Raw genomic sequence first — 20,620 nt, 5'->3', positions numbered from 1 at the left:
TCTCAGAAGGTCCCATCTTACGGCATCTGCTCATCCAGATAACAATGCCTGGGCTGGAGTCTTTCAGCTCATCTTACAGCTCCTGTAAGAAGACTGCTTCAGTGCTCCAAGCCTTTGCTGGTCTGGAGTGTGAGAGATGAAAAGCCAAAGCCTTTGGTTCTAAGTGTGTGTATCTGTCTCTAGGCAACTGACAATCCACTTGATCATGGTGTGCACGTTGGAGGTCTAGTTAGGTGCCCAATGAATCTGCTTATGGCTGACAAGCCCAAGATCCATGTGTTGTCTGAGTTGGAGACCAAGATGACAGCATGCTGCTCTCTTTTTTTCTTGCTTTGCTTCCATCCTCTGGATCAAAGCTGGTTCATGTTGAGCTGCAGCCAGTGCCAGATGTTCCCTCCAGATTGGATGGGATTCTGCGCCCTCCTCCCAGCTTTCTACATGGATGTTGAACGACTTCATATCATTTTTGTACACATTGTGGTATTGCCATATAGGGTGACTCCGCTTTCTAGAGCTGTCATAAATCTCTGGACAAAATATTCTTGGGGGTTCGGTCTCCTCCTATTCTCTCAACATGATTGAGCCATTGCAACCTCTTCTTAATAGTGGTTTCTGAGTGCGTCCGTGCTGCATGCTCCAGCACCTCTGTGCATGGTATTTTGTCTTCCCACTTTATTTTCAGGTTCTTGCGCAGGCATCTCATATGGAAGCTGTTCAGTCTCCTGACGTGCCTAGCGTACATAGTCCAGGTTTCTGAGCCAGAGAGCAGGGATGACACCATGCAAGACTCCCAGATTTGCATCTTCCCCTTGGGCAATAGTTTGCAGCAAGTGGGATGTTTTTCTAAAAGATCTGCTCTAGGAATTATTTTGGGGAAGTTCTATGGTCTGGGTTATACAGGAAGTCAGACTAGATGATCGCAGTGGTCTCTTCTGCCCATGGAATCTATGGATACATCCACTGGCAGATCCAGAGGGCTGGGCACAAACAGTATTGTAGATGGTTTCTGAATGTAAAGCTTTGATTGGAGTAAGCCCCTACTGCCTCCCTCAGTGTTACCGACAGGTTTCAGAGTAACAGCCGTGTTAGTCTGTATCCGCAAAAAGAAAAGGAGTACTTGTGGCATCTTAGAGACTAACAAATTTATTTGAGCATAAGCTTTCGTGAGCTACAGCTCACTTCATCGGATGCATCCTGCTCATCCCTTTCTCTCTCTGGAGCTCTCCTTTTCAGCCTCAGGAAGGCCACACAAAAATGAGTCACTGTTAATGCTTGTTTACACATGTTTAGTCTTTCCAAAGGTTATGTTTATTTGGTTGTAAAGCATCTCGGACATACAGAAAAGTTATATATAAAATTTGGCCCATGGTATTTATTAACAATTAATGAATTATTGGTAGCACTACCCAATAGGGCCACTGATTGTCACTCTTACTCCACAGAAATACGACTGCAGGTGCCATTATCTAGCTGTACACATGGAGGTGGCATTGCATTTGCAAGAGCCAGTTTCCTGGGGCCATCCTCTGGTTCATTATCTATTTACATATGCATAGACACAGAGTACTCCTGAAACAGATATCACCACAAAAGGCAATGACTCCAAGCCAGCAGCACCACAGAACTCTGAGCACCCAGTGATATCTCAGCTGAAATCGTTAGGCAGATTTATTCAAGTGCAAATCCCCAAGTCCCTTGTGAGGCTAAATCCTGATGATTTGATTCACTTTCTACAGGCAGTGCTACAGCCCTAGGGCCCGTCAGCAATGTTGCAGTGCAGACATGCTCAGGAATTCAGCTTTGGGCCCCGAGCTCTGAAGGACGCACTCATCTCTACCAACCCTGCCCTGCAGGAGCTCTATGCCAAAGCCTTCTCCAGTGCAGAGAAACTTTTCCTCTCTGAAGCATACAATCCCCAGAGGACACTCTTCTGCACTCTGTTGATCAGGACTGCCTTCGACTGGCTCCTCAGCCATCCTGATGCCCCTGAGGACTTCGAGACCTTCTATCACTCCATGCTGACGAAGAAGCAGCGTTTCTGCCAGAAGCATATATACCTGCAGCCTATAGGTAACACAGGCCAGGAGCCACAGCATCTTTGATGTGGGACACCTTTTAAAAAACGGGAGTTTGTTGTTTTTTAAACATTGTCAACCCTTCATCGTTACCTCAGCCTCCTCTGTCCAAGGGCTGAGCCTGCAAATGGCCAGTGCCACAGCAAGGCCTTTCTGGGCAACTTTTACATTTGGATCATACGTAGTGGTGCTAAGGGCTGCCTTTGATCCACAGTAAGGAGCCATTGCTGACAACTGGAGATCGGGTCCCAACCCAAGGGCATTATGTGCCCTTGGGAGTGGTTTCTCCATGAATAACTGGCAAGAAATACATACAAAATAGTGAACTAAGAAAGTGGTCCCAGAGACTCCCCCTCCCAGCTAAGCTCTCTGCATGGCCTGCCTGCCCCCAAATGACTTCCCAGACACCCCACATAGAGCTAACTTCTTTCAGTGGCCTGCCCTGTAAATGACTAGACAGATACTCCCCATAGCACCTAATCCCCTAAGCAGCCCGTCCCTGAGAAACACCCCCTAGTCGGAATGACTGGCTCCAGAGAGACCTGGCAACACCCTGAAACACCCTTGAAGAGCTAACCCCTTACCATACCTTTGACTAGCCCCAAATAAATCCCTTAAGACATTTTGACCTGCCCCTGTGTACAAGTAACTGACATCAGTGCTTCTGCTCTTAGATCTAATTGAAGAGTCTGCCGGGATCTCACTGCTGGATTCCCTCAGAAGCTGCCTAGAGTCTTTCTTCTTGGGCCTTCGCGTCAAGTGCCTTCCCTCTGTTCCCATCTCCTCCATCCGCTGCTGCTATCGACAGAGCCAAGATTCAGACAGAGCGCAGCTCCATGCAGGTAAGGAGGGAGAAGAGTGGAGCCAGCAGAGAAGTCTGTCTGGCACACTGGCTCATGGCAGTCTCTCAGCCCACATTCGCTCCCTTAGGAAATGCCTGTAATATCACCTCGCTGCCTACACAGAGGAGGAAGGGAGGGAAGAGGGGGAAATCCTGTTTTCATGGAAAACCCAGCTTTTGGGCTGGAAACCACAACAATAACTAGCCAGGAGGGCAGTTCTCATCATACTTTTTCCTTTAGGTTTTTATTTTTCAGAGTTTTTAATCTTTAAAGTCAGTTTTGCCAGGTAAAAGCTGCTGCTCACCTTCCCTCAGTGAGTACAACATGCTTTTAGATTTCATTCTGTTTGACTATTTTATGTCATGTCCTCATTTGTTGCCTAAAGCCAAATTAAATGAATGCCTGGGTGGGTTAATGCACTAGCCTTTCATATGAGGAAATTTGAGTTCAATTAGGTCTCAGGTGAAATGGGTTTGTTGGTTGCCAGGCTAGTGTTGCAGGACCATTCGTCCACAATGCAAGATTGCCACGCTGCTTGGTACAGCTCACAATGCTTGCTCTGGAAAGGCCCAGTGCTGGAACAGTAGTGCTGTTGCAGGTCAGGTGTGAGGTGCCCATAGGGAAATTCTTTGCTCTGACCCATCCTTCCTTTCTTTCATGTGGCTTGGCACAGGATTCACTCGTGTCTTTGTCCTTAGAATTCTCTTTCAGCTTTATTCTATGCAGCAGCAGCATCTCCAGGGAAGCCAGGTCTAATGGTGCCCAGAGTAGAGGGAATGGGTGATAAAGAGCAAGAAAAAGGACCACCCCCTTCACCCTGGATATTGAGTTCAGCATCTCCACCAGCTTGTGGCTTGGACTTCAAGTTCCATCCCGGTGACAAGAGAAATGGGGGCTTTGGCATTGCCCTCTGGGCAGACTGGATTTTTACCTTCTCTCTTCCATTTATCCAGATGGGATCCTGACCTTCCTGAAGAACAACAAGCCTCCGGATGCCCTGTGTGTCCTTGGACTCACTCTCTTGGACCTGTACCCCTGTGAGACCTGGAGCTTCACCTTTGGCAAATTCCTGCCAGGACAAGGTGCAAGTGACGTCCCGTATTCTTCCCATGCAGGGAATGAACAAGAAAGTGCTTTACCTTAAACCACTGCTTGGGAGGCAGAGTACCCAGGCCTTCCCCGCAACTTTAATCAACACCCCAGTGGTAGGAAACAGGATATCCCAATGTAAAGCATGAGAATTCAGGACTCAAAGTCACCAAGAGGCTGTTGGTCCAGGCAGGGAAGGCTGACTAGCTACAAGCTGGTGACTAAACAGTAATAAGTCACCAGGACCAGCTGATATTCACGCAAGAGTTCTGAAGGAACTCAAATGTGCAATTGCAGGACTACTAACTGTTGTCTGTAACCTATCATTTAAATCAGCTTCTGTACCAAATGACTGGAGGATAGCTAATGTGATGCCAATTTTTAAAAAGAGCTCCAAAGGTGACCCCAGCAAGCCTGACTTCAGTACCGAGCAAACTGGTTGAAACTATAGTGAAGAACAGAATTGTCAGACACATAGATGAACATAATTTGTTGGGGAATAGTCAACGTGGTTTTTGTAAAGGGAAATCATGCCTCACCAATCTACTAGAATTCTTTGAGGCAGTCAACAAGCATGTGGACAAGCAGGATCCAGTAGATATAGTGTATTTAGGTTTTCAGAAAGCCTTTGACAAGGTCCCTCACCAAAAGATCTTAAGCAAAGTAAGCACTCATGGGATAAGAGGGAAGGTTCTCTCATGGATTGCTAACTGGTTAAATGATAGGAAACAAAGGGTAGGAATAAATGCTCAGTTTTCAGACTGGAGAGAGGTAAATAGTGGTGTCCTCTAGAGGTCTGTACTGGGCCCAGTCCTATTCAACATATTCATAAATGATCTGGAAAAAGGGGGGAAACAGTGAGGTGGCAAAATTTGAAGATGATACAAAACTACTCAAGATAGTTAAGTCCTAGGCAGACTGCGAAGAGCTACAAAAGGATCTCTCAAAACTGGGTGACTGGGCAACAAAATGGCAGATGAAATTCAATGTTGATAAATGCAAAGTAATGCACATTGGAAAACATAATCCCAACTATACATATAAAATGATGGGGTCTAAATTAGCTGTGACCACTCAAGAAAGAGATCTTGGAGTCATTGTGGATAGTTCTCTGAAGACATCCACTCAATGTGCAGCAGCAGTCAAAAAAGCAAACAGATTGTTGGGAATCACTAAGAAAAGGGATAGATAATAAGACAGAAAATATCATATTGCCTCTATATAAACCCATGGTATGCCCATATCTTGAATACTGCAAGCAGATGTGGTCGACCATCTCAAAAAAGATGTATTGGAATTGGAAAAGGTTCAGAAAAGGGCAACAAAAATTATTAGGGGTATGGAACGGCTGCCATATGAGGAGAGACATGATAGAAGTCCATAAAATCATGACTGGTGTAGAGAAAGTAAATAAGGAAGTGTTGTTTACTTCTTCTCATAACACAAGAACTAGGGCTCCCCAAGTGAAATGAATAGGCAGCAGGTTTAAAAAAACAAAGGAAGTATTTTTTCACACAACACACACTCAGCCTGCGGAACTACTTGCCAGAGGACGTCGTGAAGGCCAAGACTATAACGGGGTTAAAAAAAGAACTAGATAAATTCATGGAGGATAGGTCCATCAGTGGCTATTAGCCAGGATGGGCAGGGATGGTGTCCCTAGCCTCTGTTTGCCAGAAGCTGGGAATGGGTGACAGGAGATGGCTCACTTGATGATTACCTGTTCTGTTCATTCCCTCTGGGGCATCTGGCATTGGCTACTGTTGGAAGACAGGATACTGGGCTAGATGGACCTTTGGTCTGACCCAGTATGGCCGTTCTTATGTTCTTAAGCCTTGAGGGGAGCACATGCCCCCAACATTCAGTGCAGTGGAGGGCGAAGCGCTATACTGGATGAAGCTAAAGCAGTTTGCCATCATGGGGCCTAAGGCTAGAGGTAGATGCTGGAGGCGGACGTTAGGCTAAGAGGACCTGTCTCACTTTTATTTGCCTCTTTTTGTAGAAGTGGGTGTCTGCAGCTTTGCCAGGTTTTCTGGCAATTTCCCCCAGCCAGGCTGCACCACCTTAAATCCAGCTACCAGGCGAGAGGAGCTGCACGAGGTCACTGAGAAGGCCCGAGACCGGCCGTTGCTGTTCAGTGTGCTGGAGATGGTTCAGTGTTGCAAGGTGCGGTTAGCAACCTACACAGAAGCCAATGTCCTGCAATGTGGGGTTTATGTGCCAGTAGCCTGTGACAGTTCCCTGAAAGAGGAGTGACACCGACCTAGCAAAAGCCATTGGAAGTTCCGGCAGTCTGCCTACGCTCAAATAACACTTTACATCTTCAAAGCACGGCTTGACCATTCTCCACAACACTCCCAGGAGGCGAGTCTAGTAGTTAGAGCAGGACCTGGGACTCCTGGGTTGTAGCCTTGGCTCTGGGAGGGAATTGGGATCTATCATCTCCATTTTAGAGATAGGGAGAGGTCATGCAATTTGCCTTACATCACACTGCAAGCGTGTGGCAGAACTGGGATTACGAACCAAGTTGTCTTTGGCTCCCAGTCTCATGCTCAAGACATTAGACTGTGCTGCCTGGCAGGCACTGGGTGGATGGATGGATAATACCTTCTCTCTCCCCGAGTCATTGTTCGTGGTCTGGTAGTCTCTTCGTAGGCAGTGTAGCAGAGTTGTGTATAGAATGTTGTGATGGATTCGGGAGGCAAGGTGTACGCAATTGCATCTCCCTCCAGTGGCTGCTGTCCATATCGGAGGGAAACCTGGTGCTAATCCCTGCCAGACCTGCCTGTGCGAGCTCATCAAAAAGCCTGAGAAAAGTTTGCACATATATTTATATGAAAATGTGCTTATAATCATAGAATCATAGAATATCGGGGTTGGAAGGGACCTCAGGAGGTCATCTAGTCCAACTTCCTGCTCAAAGCAGGACCAATCCCCAATTAAATCAATTAAATCCTCATAGACATATCCACGTCAGTGTTCCTTCCTCCTGTGCTCTCTCCCAGCTGCCCCTTCTGGCCCGCGCTATTTCCTCACAGGGCTGGCCTCTGAGCAATAGTAGCAGCTCCTGCTGCAGGGCTGGCCCTGTATCTCCCTCCTTCTCTGCTTCCCCAGCTGGCACTTGGCATTCCCTGCCCTGGGCTCCTTCCCTAGCTCCCTCTGGATCGGACTGGGAGAAGGAGGCAGCCTGACTGGCTGGCAGGGGAAGGAGAGGGACTGGGAAGCCAGAGAGTGGTGGCTGCTGACTGAGGGCCCAGCTCTGCAGGCAGCAGCACAGAAGTAAGGGTGGCAACACCACTACCCACCCCTAAAATACCCCTGTGACCCCCCTGCAACTCCCTTTTGGGTCAGGACCCCCAATTTGAGAAACGCTGGTCTCCCCTGTGAAATCTGTGTAGCGTGTGCGCTTTTACCCTGTAAGACCAGATTTCACAGTCCCTGACGTGTTATTCATGGCTGTGAATTTGGTAGTGCCCTACCTATGCCTGTGTGCCACCTAAAGGGTCTTCTCTCAGTTCCTTACTAAGACATCATCCAAACTCTCCCTTCTCAGCCCATGCATGGACATTGCCTCTAGGGATAGTCTGGGATTCAGGGTACTGAGTTCCCCTCACACCCCAGAAAAGGGTCCTCCTTCTATGTCAGGGTTGGAGTGCATTAGTGGAAAAGTCTGGTGCATGTCCAAACAAGGAGCTTGGATTCCTCTTTCACCTCCCTGACTGAGGAAGGGTTGAGCAAGAGGAGGTTGTGGTGAAAGTTTGGTTTGTTTGTTTTTAACAACAAAGCAACTTTGCTTTCCTGAAGGTCACGTGTCATGAGATCTGCCACCTGATTGGCTTGGGGAACTGCAGATGGCTGCAGTGCATCATGCAGGGCGTGCTGAGTTTGGACGAAGCATTGTTGCGGCCCCTGGAGCCCTGCCCAGTTTGCCTCAGGAAGCTGCAATACGTTGTGGGCTTCAAACTCATCGAGCGCTACAGGGTGAGAGATGGACCACTGAGTGGTCCTGGGGGCAGAGGGGTAAATCAAGAAGTTCTACAGCCAGGTCGCCCATCTGTGAATCTCAGCCTCTTGCCACCGTGTTAAAGTAAGGGCTGGGCTTAGAATTACACAGAGCTCTCTCCTGGCATTGGTTATGAGTTAGCAAGATATTTAACACAAGATCCAAAATAGAGAGGGTGGGCATCCCAGACACATTCACTGTGACCAGTTCTTCGCACTTTAAACACAATCTCCAAAGCTCTTTACAAACAATAATAGTACAACACCTGAGCACAAAACTATTCTCCCTGTTTTACTAATGAGGAAATGGAGGCAAAGGGAAAGTGACACAAGCAATGTCAGAACTGTGGTTAGCGTGTGGAAGTTCCTAGGTCCCAGTCCTCTGCTCAGACAGTTCTGTGTGATTTCCTGGCCCATCAAGGAAATGCTAATAGCACAACTAGCTTTAGACACCATCACTGCCCCTTAATGCTGGAAGGAGTATCTCCCTCCAATATCTAGAGAGCTGGACTCTAGCCATGGGACAGGTTTATTACATAAAGCATCAAAATAAGCAAGCCGACAATTCATGCTCAGTGCTCTATCTTCTACATTATTTTATTAGTTGCATCATCTTCAGAGACTGGATTTTTCCAGGCTTGCCTATTTTAAACTTCAGTGCACTGTATTGTCACTTTGTATAAAGTTAGCTGTGCAGTTCCAGGAACTTTTCTAGGTTCTCCCCCCCAAGTTCTTGCTCATTCAGCTTGAAAGTCAGACACATTCACACAGAAGGATGTCAACATGCTTGGGGGAGAACACACTACCTAGTTGTGCTGCCACTCACTGAGATGGTGAGGCTAGAACTAGTGCTCTTCGTCTAGATCCTGGGCCATCTGCTCTACATCCAAAACTGAGTGGTCCTCAGACCCAGCACATGCCAGAGCAACAATAGCAGCAAAAGTGCCCTCTGCAAGGCAGCTCTCCCTTTCCCACAGAGAAACACAATCTGAATTAAATGCTGCCATAACTGATTTCCCTCCACACCTGTTTCATTGCAGTAATTAGCTCAGCTTCCCCGCAGCTACAGTGAAAGAAACCCTGAAAAAGAGGAGCCAACTCGCTCCTCCCCCACAAATGTCTCAACTGCCTCCAGGACGATAAAGAAGGAGCTCGAGTAGACTATATGCAGCGCTATATAGTGGGGTTGTGCCTTCCCCATATCAGATAATGCTGCCAAGGCCAGAAACAGCAGCGCGGGTCATGGGGAGAAGGGGCAGTGGGTGGAGGTAGGCAATCTTTCTGTAAGAGGATGAACTCTTTGCCGTTAATTGATTTGAGTTTGCACTCAGATATGCTCTATTTTGACATCAGCCAGGGTTTGTTTGATCCTGACAAATTTAGAGCAAAAAAATCCAGGCTGCACTTACGTTACACCAAGTTTCCCTTACAGTGTCACACGCTGTTCTGTGCCGCAACATTTCCCTTCACGGCTCTAGTATAGAAGAGCAACTGGAGAGCGACTAAGGGGATGCCTACACTACAAATACTCTGGGGCACTGAGTCTCAGAGCCTGAGTCTACAGATTCCGGCTTGCGCAATGACACTAAAAATAGCCATGTAGCCGTTCCCACTCATGCTGGAGCCTGAGCTCGGAAACTCAGGGTGGGGGTAGGTTTCAGAGAACTGAGCAGGAATGCCTGTGCTGCTATTTTTAGTGCCGTAGCACAAGCTCGAGCCTGTAGCCCTGGCCTCAGAGACTCACTGCTGCAAGCATTTCAGTGTAGCCATACCCTAAGGGCTTGCCTTCGCTGCCGTGTTAGCTCGAGCTCAGGCTAGCTGGAGGGAGAGCAGTCACACCGCAAAACACTCAAGCAGCTCAGAGTATCTGCAGCCCCTTGCATTAGCACCCTGATGGGTCAGCTAGCTCAAGTTTAAAGCACCAACTCAAGCGAGAGACGTGTGCGCATACAGGATCTGGGTCGGGGCAACGCTCGAGTTACAGTTCGAGTAGGGTGACCAGATGTCCCGATTTTATAGGAACAGTCCTGATTTTTGGGGCTCCTATTTATATAGGCTCCTATTACCTCCCTCTCCCATCCCAATTTTTCACACTTGCTGTCCGGTCACCCTAAGTTTGAGCTAACACTGCAACAAAGATGAGCCCTAACTTACTGCTCAGCCTGTCCCAGCCATTGGGAAGAGAATTGGTTAATAAGGCCCATTAATGATGCTCAGATTGGGGTGTAGCAGGGTTTGGCTTGAAGCAGGGGATATCCCTGTCTCTGTGGAGTTCGTTCCCTCACTGGCTGATGTAAATCAGTGTTGCTAGGAATGACTTCTCTCCAGCTCGCTATGAAAGATTTGTTTTTTCCTTTTTGCCTTCAGAATGCAGCAACTAGCAGCTAATTGCAGATGATTACACCCCAGCAGTCCCTAAGTCAGAGGCTTTATTCTCTCTGCCCTCTGCAAATTGCTCAGTTCCAGTTTTTTCCCCTTTAAATATCACCAGGTCAAACTGCTCCTGCCTAGCCTACAGTGCACGGATGGAGGTGCCACTGATGCGGACAAGGACAGGGTGACTCTGTAGTAAAATTTGAGTAGCACGGTTCCCTTGTAATATCAAAAAGTGGACTTCAAGCAGTGCTCAATTGCATACTGAGCAGGCTCCATCCCATGAACACAGATTTCACAGGCTCCTGCACATGAGAGAAGCGTGTGCAGCATGCCCCCATCTGGTTAAGGAGCAGAACAGAAAAATGAAGCTAAAACCACACAAACCCTTAAATAGCTTGTGTAAAATGCACCACAGAGTCTGAAAGATAGAAAAGGATTCCCACCCACTCCCACCCCTCACCTGCATTACAGGGATTTCAGGGACAGCTCTTCCCTCTTCTTGGCTTGAAATAAACAAGACCTTAGAGTTGGTTGAATTTTTCTGTAAAAACAACAATGCAGATTTGGCAACACCAAAGCATTTTGTAACTTCATGTCAGCTTCACCTAATCAAAATGTTTCACTGACATTTTTGAAATTCTAAGTTATTTTTGGTTCTAAATGACTGAGTTTTGAATTTCTTTCAATTTGATATAAAAATCAAAAAAGTTTTAAAATTATCAAAATCAAAAGTAAATGTTTTGATTTTGGTCAAAACAAAATGCCTTGGTCAATCTGAAGTTAATTGTTTCCCCTACTTTTTGGTTTGCCAGAATTTTTTCAAAAAATTTAGTTTTCAGGTAGACCCAAAATGTTTTCCCCCTGGAATTACCTGAAAACAGAAAAATCCCTTATTCACACATCTCTACCCGACACCTCTGTGTGGATGTCCTGGCTTCAGCTATCTTTTTGCTTGGATACACATGTTTTCCCCGCCTTAGGTGGTTTTAGACTGAGTGGCAGTTCTGATTATTCTGGAGTTTCATTGATGTCTTAGGAATTTAAAGAGCCGTGATAAAACCCAGGGTGTAGCTGCGGCTTTCAGACAGCCCCACTGCCCCTCCCTCCACTCTGGCCCCTCCGCAGGCTCTGATGCATGTTCTGTTGAACATGTTTATGGGTGGTCAGGGGTGTGTGCACAGCTGGCTTTAACTGTATAATAGCGTTCACAGCAAGACAGAAAGAAAGTCTTCCCTTTGCATTTTTTCTTGGCTATAGGGGATCTCAACTGTTCAGATGCATCCCTGTACACATAGGTGCTGCCGCAACCCCTGGCTTTAAATGGTTTCCATTATATACACAGGGTTTACAGTTTGGTTCAATGGCTCTCACTGTACAATGGCTCCCACTATACAAATTGTTCCAGCAGCCCTGTCTGTACAAAACTCTTTGCCAGGGCTTCACACAGAGACTGAAATAGGGAACATGGCTGCCTTGCCCCACCCACTCAATTTGGTCTCCGTACTGCTTCTGTCACTGGCCTGGGGAAAGAAGGCAATTATAGAAGGGGGATGGGGGAGTGGAAAGTTCTGGGGAAAGGGACCTCTGCAAATGCCGATAAGGCCTGGAGACTGAGCCAGAGTGCAACACTGATGCCCTCTGCTGGACCACGCACAGTACCATCCTCCGTAGGAGCAGAAAGCACAATACACTCACACAATTAATACATTACCTACCAGCCCCATGCTAGTATTTTCTAACTGCTACCACTGTATTTGCTTGAGGAAGTGTATAGCTTTGCAGAGATACCAGCTGGGGAGTAACAGAAAACAAAGATAAGATACATCAGTATGTGAGAAGATAGGAGTGGGGGTGTGAATGCTAAGGAACAAAAAGAATCAACATGTATGCCAGCTAAATAGACAAGGAGACCAAATTTTATCAGTTGGCAACTGTCAAGTGCTATGATTAATTCCCCACAGTCTAAGGAATAAGTGTGCCAGAAGCAAGCAGCTGTTTGACATATTATAGCATGAAAAATTTCTGAGATTTAAAAAAAAATTACTTTCTATTAATTCTTTGCTAGAGCCCAGCCTTTCCTTATGTGTTTCAAGTGAAGAGCTGCTCTTGAGACTGAAAATGCATGCTAAATAGGAATGAATATGTTCGTGAAACAAGACTCCTCAGCTTTGCCACAGGAGCATTTATATTCATGTAACCGAACTTCCTCTAGAGAGATGACACTTGTTTGTTTGTTGCTTTTACACAGATCACATGGCACACAGATTCTTTGGGGGGGGGGGTAACACCAGGGGAGTACACAGCTACTTCTCTACCATCATCTGTAAAGTATTCACGGGTAGTTTAGTGTCAGTCTTTTCTAGCAGCAGTCACTGCAAGGAACGGTGCAGAACCACAGGCTGTGAAAGCAGTTTAAGTATTCCAGGCCCAGTCTCTCCCAAATAGGAATCATCACTGAAGGATATTTGGAATGCTAGCAGTGTTATTCCACTCTTGTTACCGCACGGTCAAGATTTTAAAGAGTGCCTAGTGATTTGGGATGTCGGAGTTTTGGGATGCCCAACTTGAAATGCCTTAAAAGGGGCCCAGTTTTCAGAGGGTGGGTGCTCAGCACCCCCTGGAAATCACACACCTTTAAAGTGTCTTACAAACACCCCAGAACTGAGGGACCTGAGATCACTTGGCACTTGGCCAACTTGTGTTGTTTTGCTAAGTTGATCTAACATGAAAATCTTTTCCTCCAACCACAGAAACTCTATGCTTGGACTCAGACTATATTGTCTACCTGGCTTCCTCAAGAGTCAGACCTGTCAACATCTGAGGACATCCTGCCATTCAGCTTGGACTCTGGGATGTGCTGTGAGAATGACTCTGAGCCTTTAACTTCCCTGTCTGAGCCATTGACACCAGACACTTGCAGCCAAGCCTTCTCCATTGGGCAGGAGCTGGAGCATGACCAGCAGTTTGTTTCTCCACCTGACACACACAGCCAGCAGCAGCTGGGCAGGACCACCAAGTCCACAGATATCATTAAAGATTATCAACTGTGGCTGGAAACATGCATTGCTGCCCTGGAGAAGAACGTCTCTGAGGAGGAGCTGGCTCAAGTGGACAAAACTGTGGATGCCCTGGCTAAGTGGGAAATGTTTACGGGGCAGCTCCCCACCATGAGAAAGGATCTGCCCTTCCCCAGAGACAACGTAGGGCTAAGGAAAGTCCTTGGAGACAAATTCTCCTCCTTGCGGAGGAAACTAAATTCTAGAAAACTGTCCAAAGCTGAATCTTCCCCTCATCACTGGAGTTGGGAGGAAAACTAGCACTCGGTCGGACTTATCCTTCTGCAGTCCTTGCTCCTTCCTGGGCTAGGAAAAGCGAGCTCAGTTCATCATTTTGATTTAAGTTTTGTTACATGATTGCCATGCATTTGGTCGTTCTCACCAGAAGTTACTGTCTGAGAAGGAAACAGGAACTCACTACTGGAATGAAATGTGTTTCTTTTGCTGAGGTTCCGAATGTGGAATTTGTTTCAATCATTCAGGCACTCTAAGAGCTTATATACATGAGAAAGTCGCACCAGTTTAACCCAAGATGTGAATCCAAATTATGAACAAAGCTCTGTGTGGATGCTCATGTTTTGGTATAAAAGTGGCATATTTCAGTTTGGCTTAAGTTGGCTGGGAACTGGTTTATGGTTTATGTTAAATCAAAACAAGAGTGTCCACGTAGGCGTATGTACCAGCTTAACTAAAACTGATGTAAGTTAAACCCATGCAAACTTTCCAATGTAGTCAAGGCCTCAGGCCATGGAGCATTTGCGGCTCTAAGCATGGAAACTGTTTCTTCATTGTGTTTTATACCAAATGTCTATTTCCAGCCATGTCCCTGGCCCACACGTTGCAGATTGCACCAAGCACAGGTGCAGAGCTGAGGCTTTCTAACCATCGCCCTGTGGAGTCCGGGTGAAGAGCAGACACATGGTCTGGGAGAGGCAGAGGGGAACAGGCCGGAGGGGTGGGAGGGGAAGGGGGGGGCATAGCAAACAAGCAAGCAGGAAGAACCTTTTCTGCTTAGCCAACATAATCAGTGGTGTTCGCTTAAAGGGAACTATTGGCTCCCCTCCCGTTTTAGCTCCAGCAGCTGAAAAGCTGCCATACCTTCCTTTCCCCAAGATCCGTAAGTCTCCGCTGCACAGGCACGGGTGCCTCTACTGAGAGAGAGCTGCAGCAGAGCCTGCCTTTCAGTTGCTACTACATAATAACTTTTCAGTTATTTATAGCTTGGTGCTCCAGAGGCCGACAGTTTTTCAAGCCCTGTAATAGCGAGAGCCGCGTGTGCTGGCGGAGGCTGACTCTCCCCATTAGAGTCTCACTCAGAATTCCAACACTGATAATACACTCATCAACTTGCAGGGTAGTGGTCAGAGTTCAGATTGATCTGATCTAAAAATACCTTGAGTTCCCAACTGTCCAAAGCAGAAAGGAAAGTAAAACTGAGTCCATTACATTCAGCGTGGGGGGGGGGGGGACGTTTCCTACCAGGCTGGAGCTTTGGGCTTTAATGAGAAAACTAAGCATGTCTCCTGCCCGCCCCCCTACAATCTGAGATTGAAAAAGCCACAGTAACCTGTGGATTCCATGGGGGATGGGGGGAAGGGAGGGAGGGGTTCGGGGAAGACACCTGAGGAAAACTTGTGGCCTGCTAATGCAGGTGATTGCAGGAGAAAATCTGTAGTAACCTTAGTTAAGCTTGCTTAAAGAAAAATGTATAAAAAAATTAAAACCAGCATGATTCATACAAAGAACAATGGGGGTTCTGACTTCTAAAAGACTAATGATGTCAATTACTGGAAAGGCATTTTTTCCAGTCTGCACATCTGGAATCCATGTTATGTGAACACTGCTGCTGCTGCTGCCGCCACCTGCTGGCTGTCTAAGGACATTTTAAAAAAATCACTCCATTTAAGATTTCTCAGACAAGCAGAAACTTTAAAACAAGTCATACTTGAACTATAAATCCATCCATTAGCCTAAATCTTGGTCTAGAGTGTTTCTTAAATACATTGACTAGTTTTTGACAAGAGCTTATTCCTTTTTGCCTCTTTACTGCAGGATCAAGCCCGAGCCAAGTTATAAGGCTGAATTTAAGAGCATTTCCAGAGAGATGTTACTAATGCAAGACATTATTGCTAGAGAATCCAGTGGGGAGTGTGGCAGATGCAGCTGTCAGCTCAGACGCAATTGCGAAGGGAATACAGAAGAGGAGGGGCTAAGCTGAAGTGCAGAGATATGGAAGTCTCCCTTGTGGACAATGACAAAAACAGAGGGAATGCTTGGCTATTCTCACTCACTATTTAGGAGAAGCCAAAAACAGGGAGGGACAAGAAACCTTGCTGGGGGGTTGGGGGGGGAGGGCAGACTCTGGTTGGCTATAGACATTTTTGCTTATACAGCTATTAGTAATTTGTCAACAGTATCCCTGCTTTCATGGAAGAGTTTAGATCCTCCTGCTTCATGCTCCACAACCATGGAAATGTTTGCAATAGTGTAATCATGGATATAGCAACCACTTACCAGTTCAGAGAATCTAGGATCACTCCAGGTAAGGACTAAAGGAGCTCTGGAACTCAGAGCTTCACACATCTACATAGATAGCTGAAGAGGATCCAGGGCCATAATGTAACTTCAGAGAGATAGATGTAAAGCCCCAACGCTGCTCTGCTGAGCCTTCAAGCAGCTGTACAGTAGAGAGAGTCTGTCCAATACAGATGAGTAGACTTTTGTTCATGTGGAAGTATCACATTCCTTTGCAGCAGATTATACTCTGCACCAGTAGATAGATGTCCAGTGAAGTTCTCTTCATCAGGGCACAGTCGTTCATTCCCATTAAGAGAATATCCAGTTAACAGAGACTACTTTCATTGTAATGCTGCTAAGCAGAGAGCGCTGTGTAGCCCAGGAGTTCAGAAATTGTTACTGGTCAGACTCACGGGCAGCTTATGTGCCTGAGAACATCAACTGACAGACCCAGCAGTAGCCAACATACACCGATATGGGGCGTTGACATCGAAGGTGCAGATCAGTAATGTTTAGCGCACTCACATAGCAGGTCTGATTACCAAGGTGAGCAAGTATCATTACCCACTTAATAGAGATGGAGAAACTGAGGCACAGCATGGTGAAGGGACTGGCCAAAGGTCCTGCAGAAAGTCCTTTTCAAAGCCAAGTCACAAAGACGCATTCTTGCCTTTTGTGTGCGACACAGCTGTGGATGGATGGAAAAGGGGAGGAGCAAACAGCCAGACTATCCCAACAGCTGTTAAATTAGATGAAGGCTGCCCTGTTAAAAGGAGTTATCCTCCCCTTTAAGTATCAGTCAGTGCTATTGAGCACACACGGTTTTAAATTACTTCCCTCCTAGACATCTTGATTAAGGAGAGTGCGCTGGTGAAGACACAGGTTACAGCTATTAGCTGTAGAGGGGCAGGGCACAAGAGGAGGGGATTTGGGTTTAGGAAATTAATTTGAAGGACCCATAATCAGCAAGAGATAGATGAGCACTTTACACACACTGTAAGCCAAGAAACTTAGTCGCAACCCACTGGTGGGGTCACAGAGTGTTACAAATGGGTCAGGCACATACAGAGCTCCATTGTACTGTAAATAATGGGTAGGAGGGCCTGGGCCTTTTGTACTACACAGCACTTCAGACCTCAGCTGGGGAGGCTTTGCATAGGGAAGCAGGGTGGAGGGCACAAAGCTTCATGGCTGATGCAGCGTTCATTGATTATTTTGGGAACACCCTCCATTGCATTAGGATAGTGTAAGTGAAAGCACACCACCACTACACGAAGGCAAAGCACTCCTATGGATCTAAGGAGCTCCCCAGGATCCCAGGGATACCATTTACAGTGGGTTGGTGGCTCATGAACAGAGCAAGGAGAGGGAGATTGGCATACAGGAGGAGCACTGGCTGCTACCAGAGAAGCTTAAACTGCCCATGAGCAGAACTTTGCTTCTGTGAGATTAAGCAGCTCCTTTTCGTTGCTGCCCAGCTCCTAAGCTGTGCAGGGCTCTTCTGCAGCTTCGGTAGCAGCATAGGGCAGGCTAGCTACAGTGTATAACTCCCTACCCCTGCAATAACAGAGCTCCACTCCTGAACTGAACTGCCTAGAAGTCTTCTCTGCCGTACTACCACTGAGAATATCTTGCTGTCCTGAAGCGCAACAGGTCTAGAACAGCCTTGGCTACTACCTAGCCACTGTCCTCATGGCAGCAGCTCCAGGAAACCCACCAACTGCAGAGGCAAAGATACAAAAGCACGTAAAATAATGAGGGGGTGGTGTGCACGTACACACTGGAAGGGGATAAGATGACTGGCATTTGTTCTGGATTTATGCGAACATCTGCCCAGCTGTATCATCATGCGCAAGGGGCCTCACTCCCACCTGCTTTTTGAAGTTGCCACTTCAATCTTTCAAATGACAACCCAAGACCAGAGATTTCAAGAGTTCTTTAGAGGTGGATCAGCTAAGTTCAACTGGTGCCACATTAAGTGTCTGAATTCAATATACTTTCTAGCCTATTACCCAAAAGCTCAGTGGTGGTTCCAGTATCCATTATGTTGATACTGATAAACACTAAAAGCAGACAGACTATTTTAAGCCATTCTTGCCATTTCTTAAACCTATAATTCTCCATACAGCACCAATGGGCTTAGTGGTTACTTGACCTTACAAGCTCAAGAAAGCAGAAGCCTCCATTAGGAAGGACAAGATCTAATGGGTAGGTCAGCCTTCCACTGCTAAATCATTGACACCCTGTGGGTTGCGTTCACATCACCAATACTAGGAAGTTACTGTGCCCTACAAAGGCAGGGGAGCAAGAGAAAGGCATTAGAAGGATAGTTTCACCCAACCATGGGTGCAACAGCTTGCAAACAAGGGTCTGCACAGGAAAAGAGGGAGGCTGCTTTTTCCTGTAGATGATAATTCCATTAGTTGAAGACAAGGTGCTTAAGGTATTATCTTTTATTGGGCCATCTTTTATGGAAGAAGCCAAGAGCAGCTTTACGGAGCTCAAAAGCTTGTTTCTTGCACTGTTCATTTAACACAAGTTGTGGTGGGTTTTGTTGGGTTCTTTGTTTGGGATGGGGCGGAAGGTGTTATTTTTAAAAGATCCTATTTTTTAAATGAAACCCAAAACATTCCTACAACCAAACTTCCCTCAGTTGACACTACTGTATGGCTTTCCAAGGCTCCACAGTCAGGAAGGCAGAAGTATGGTCCTCGTTAGATTAATAACTGAATAACCCTCCTTTTCATAACCATCACCCACAACTTTAAGAACAGGAGGACTCGTGGCACCTTAGAGACTAACAAATTTATTTGAGCATAAGCTTTCGTTGGCTACAGCCCACTTCATCGGATGCATAGAATGGAACATACAGTAAGATATAGATATACACACACACACACATTGTGACAAAGTTCCTGCTCTACCTTGGTGGGTCTTGCGCTTATTGGTGGATTTGCTCGCCTTGGAGCTTCACGGCAGCCCTCAGCTTGGCCGTATTTCTGAACCCACAGTCCAGGTCGACTCCTCCTGTGTCTGACCAGGAGTTGGGAGGATTTGGGGGGAACCCGGGCCTGCCCTCTACTCCGGGTTCCAGCCCAGGGCTCAGTGGAATGCAGGTGTCTAGAGTGCCTCCTGGAACAGCTGTGCGACAGCTACAACTCCCTGGGCTACTTGCCCATGGCCTCCTCCCAACACCTTCTTTATCCTCACCATAGGACCTTCCTCCTGGTGTCTGATAATGCTCGTACACCTCAGTCCTCCAACTGTCCGCGTTCTCACTCTCAGCTCCTAGCGCCTCTTGCTCCCAGCTCTTCACACACACACACACCACAAACTGCAGTGAGCTCCTTTTAAAAACCCAGGTGCCCTGATTAGCCTGCCTTAATTGATTCTAGCAGCTTCTTGATTGGCTGCAGGTGTTCTAATCAGCCTGTCTTAATTGTCTCCAGAAGGTTCCTGATTGTTCTGGAACCTTCCCTGTTACCTTACCCAGGGAAAGGGGACCTACTTAGCCTGGGGCTAATATATCTGCCTTCTATTACTCTCCTATAACCATCCTGACCAACTCTGTCACAATACACACATACAGAGAACATGAAAAGGTGGAAGTATCCATACCAACAGTAAGAGGCTATTTAATTAAGATGAGCTATTATCAGCAGGAGAAAAAAAGTTTTTGTAGTGATAATCAAGATGGCCCATTTAGACAGTTGACAAGAAGGTGTGAAGATACTTAACATGGGGAAATAGATTTAATGTGTAATGACCCAGCCAGGCTCTATTCAAACCCAGGTTAATGATATCTAGTTTGCATGTTAATTCAAGCTGAGCAGTTTTTCATTGGAGTCTGTTTTTGAAGCTTTTCTGTTGCAAAATTGCCACCTTTAAGTCTGTTACTGAGTGGCCTGAGAGGTTGAAGTGTTCTCTTACCAGTTTTTGAATGTTATGATTCCTGATGGGAGCTGAAAATGCTCAGGGCATCGGTGGAAACAAAATTCAAGCCAATTCGTATACCCGAACAGTGATATCTAACCTGGGGCAACCAACATTTACAGTTAACAGCCAAGATTCCCATTAAAGAGAGTCAAATTGTGCTTGTACTGCCCTGTTCAAATGGGATTGGCAATGTAGTGTCAATCTACAATTAAGAACTGCGCTAGAAGTTTCAGTCATACAATAAAAGCAATACTCACATAAGAGGGGGGAAAAAGCTATATATGTGACCTGCCAAAGTACAAGAGAGGAAAGATTGAAGGGATTGTAAAGAGTAGGAGCTCAAGGCTTGGTAGAATTAGCTGGTGCTAAGATTGCAATACTGTAAGAGGAGGCCAATGAGGTAGATTATTAAAATTGTCCTAAGGTCAGTAGTTCTACACTAGTGATAAAAAGCAAGTGAGGCTGACAAGGGCGGAACTGGCACCATGAGAGAGAGAGAGAGACACACACAGGTCATACTGCTATTATTGGATACTACACAGCTGAAGAGAAATTATTTCTAACAGGTGTTGTCAACTGAACGAGCTTAAAAATCTTCCCTGGCTGAGCTTAAAATACATAAGCACAAGTGGTTCTAGCTGTACCCCCATCAAACTTTAAAATTTACACCAGCTACTGAAATTCTACAGGATGAATCTGAATTTTAACAGTTCTAGGTAACAGTTCA

General features: G+C 46.4%; 1 protein-coding gene across 2 annotated transcripts; it reads left to right on the top strand.

The window, feature by feature from the left end:
* Positions 1-1,766: 1,766 nt before the first annotated feature.
* Positions 1,767-13,701, top strand: AMZ1 (archaelysin family metallopeptidase 1). 2 transcript variants are annotated; one of them, XM_077829045.1, is made up of 6 exons: positions 1,767-2,070; positions 2,750-2,917; positions 3,871-3,999; positions 6,009-6,172; positions 7,880-7,987; positions 13,135-13,701. In XM_077829045.1, exons 1-6 carry the CDS (start codon positions 1,767-1,769, stop codon positions 13,699-13,701), a joined length of 1,440 nt encoding a protein of 479 aa, XP_077685171.1. The 2 variants fall into 2 exon arrangements, with proteins under 2 accessions (XP_077685171.1, XP_077685170.1); XM_077829044.1 differs by having other exon boundaries at positions 7,811-7,987.
* The last annotated feature ends 6,919 nt before the right edge of the window (positions 13,702-20,620 follow it).

The sequence above is a fragment of the Eretmochelys imbricata genome, chromosome 10 (genome assembly GCF_965152235.1).
Source record: "Eretmochelys imbricata isolate rEreImb1 chromosome 10, rEreImb1.hap1, whole genome shotgun sequence".
Classification (NCBI taxonomy): Eukaryota; Metazoa; Chordata; order Testudines; family Cheloniidae; genus Eretmochelys; species Eretmochelys imbricata.
This window is presented reverse-complemented; position numbering and strand designations above follow the sequence as displayed.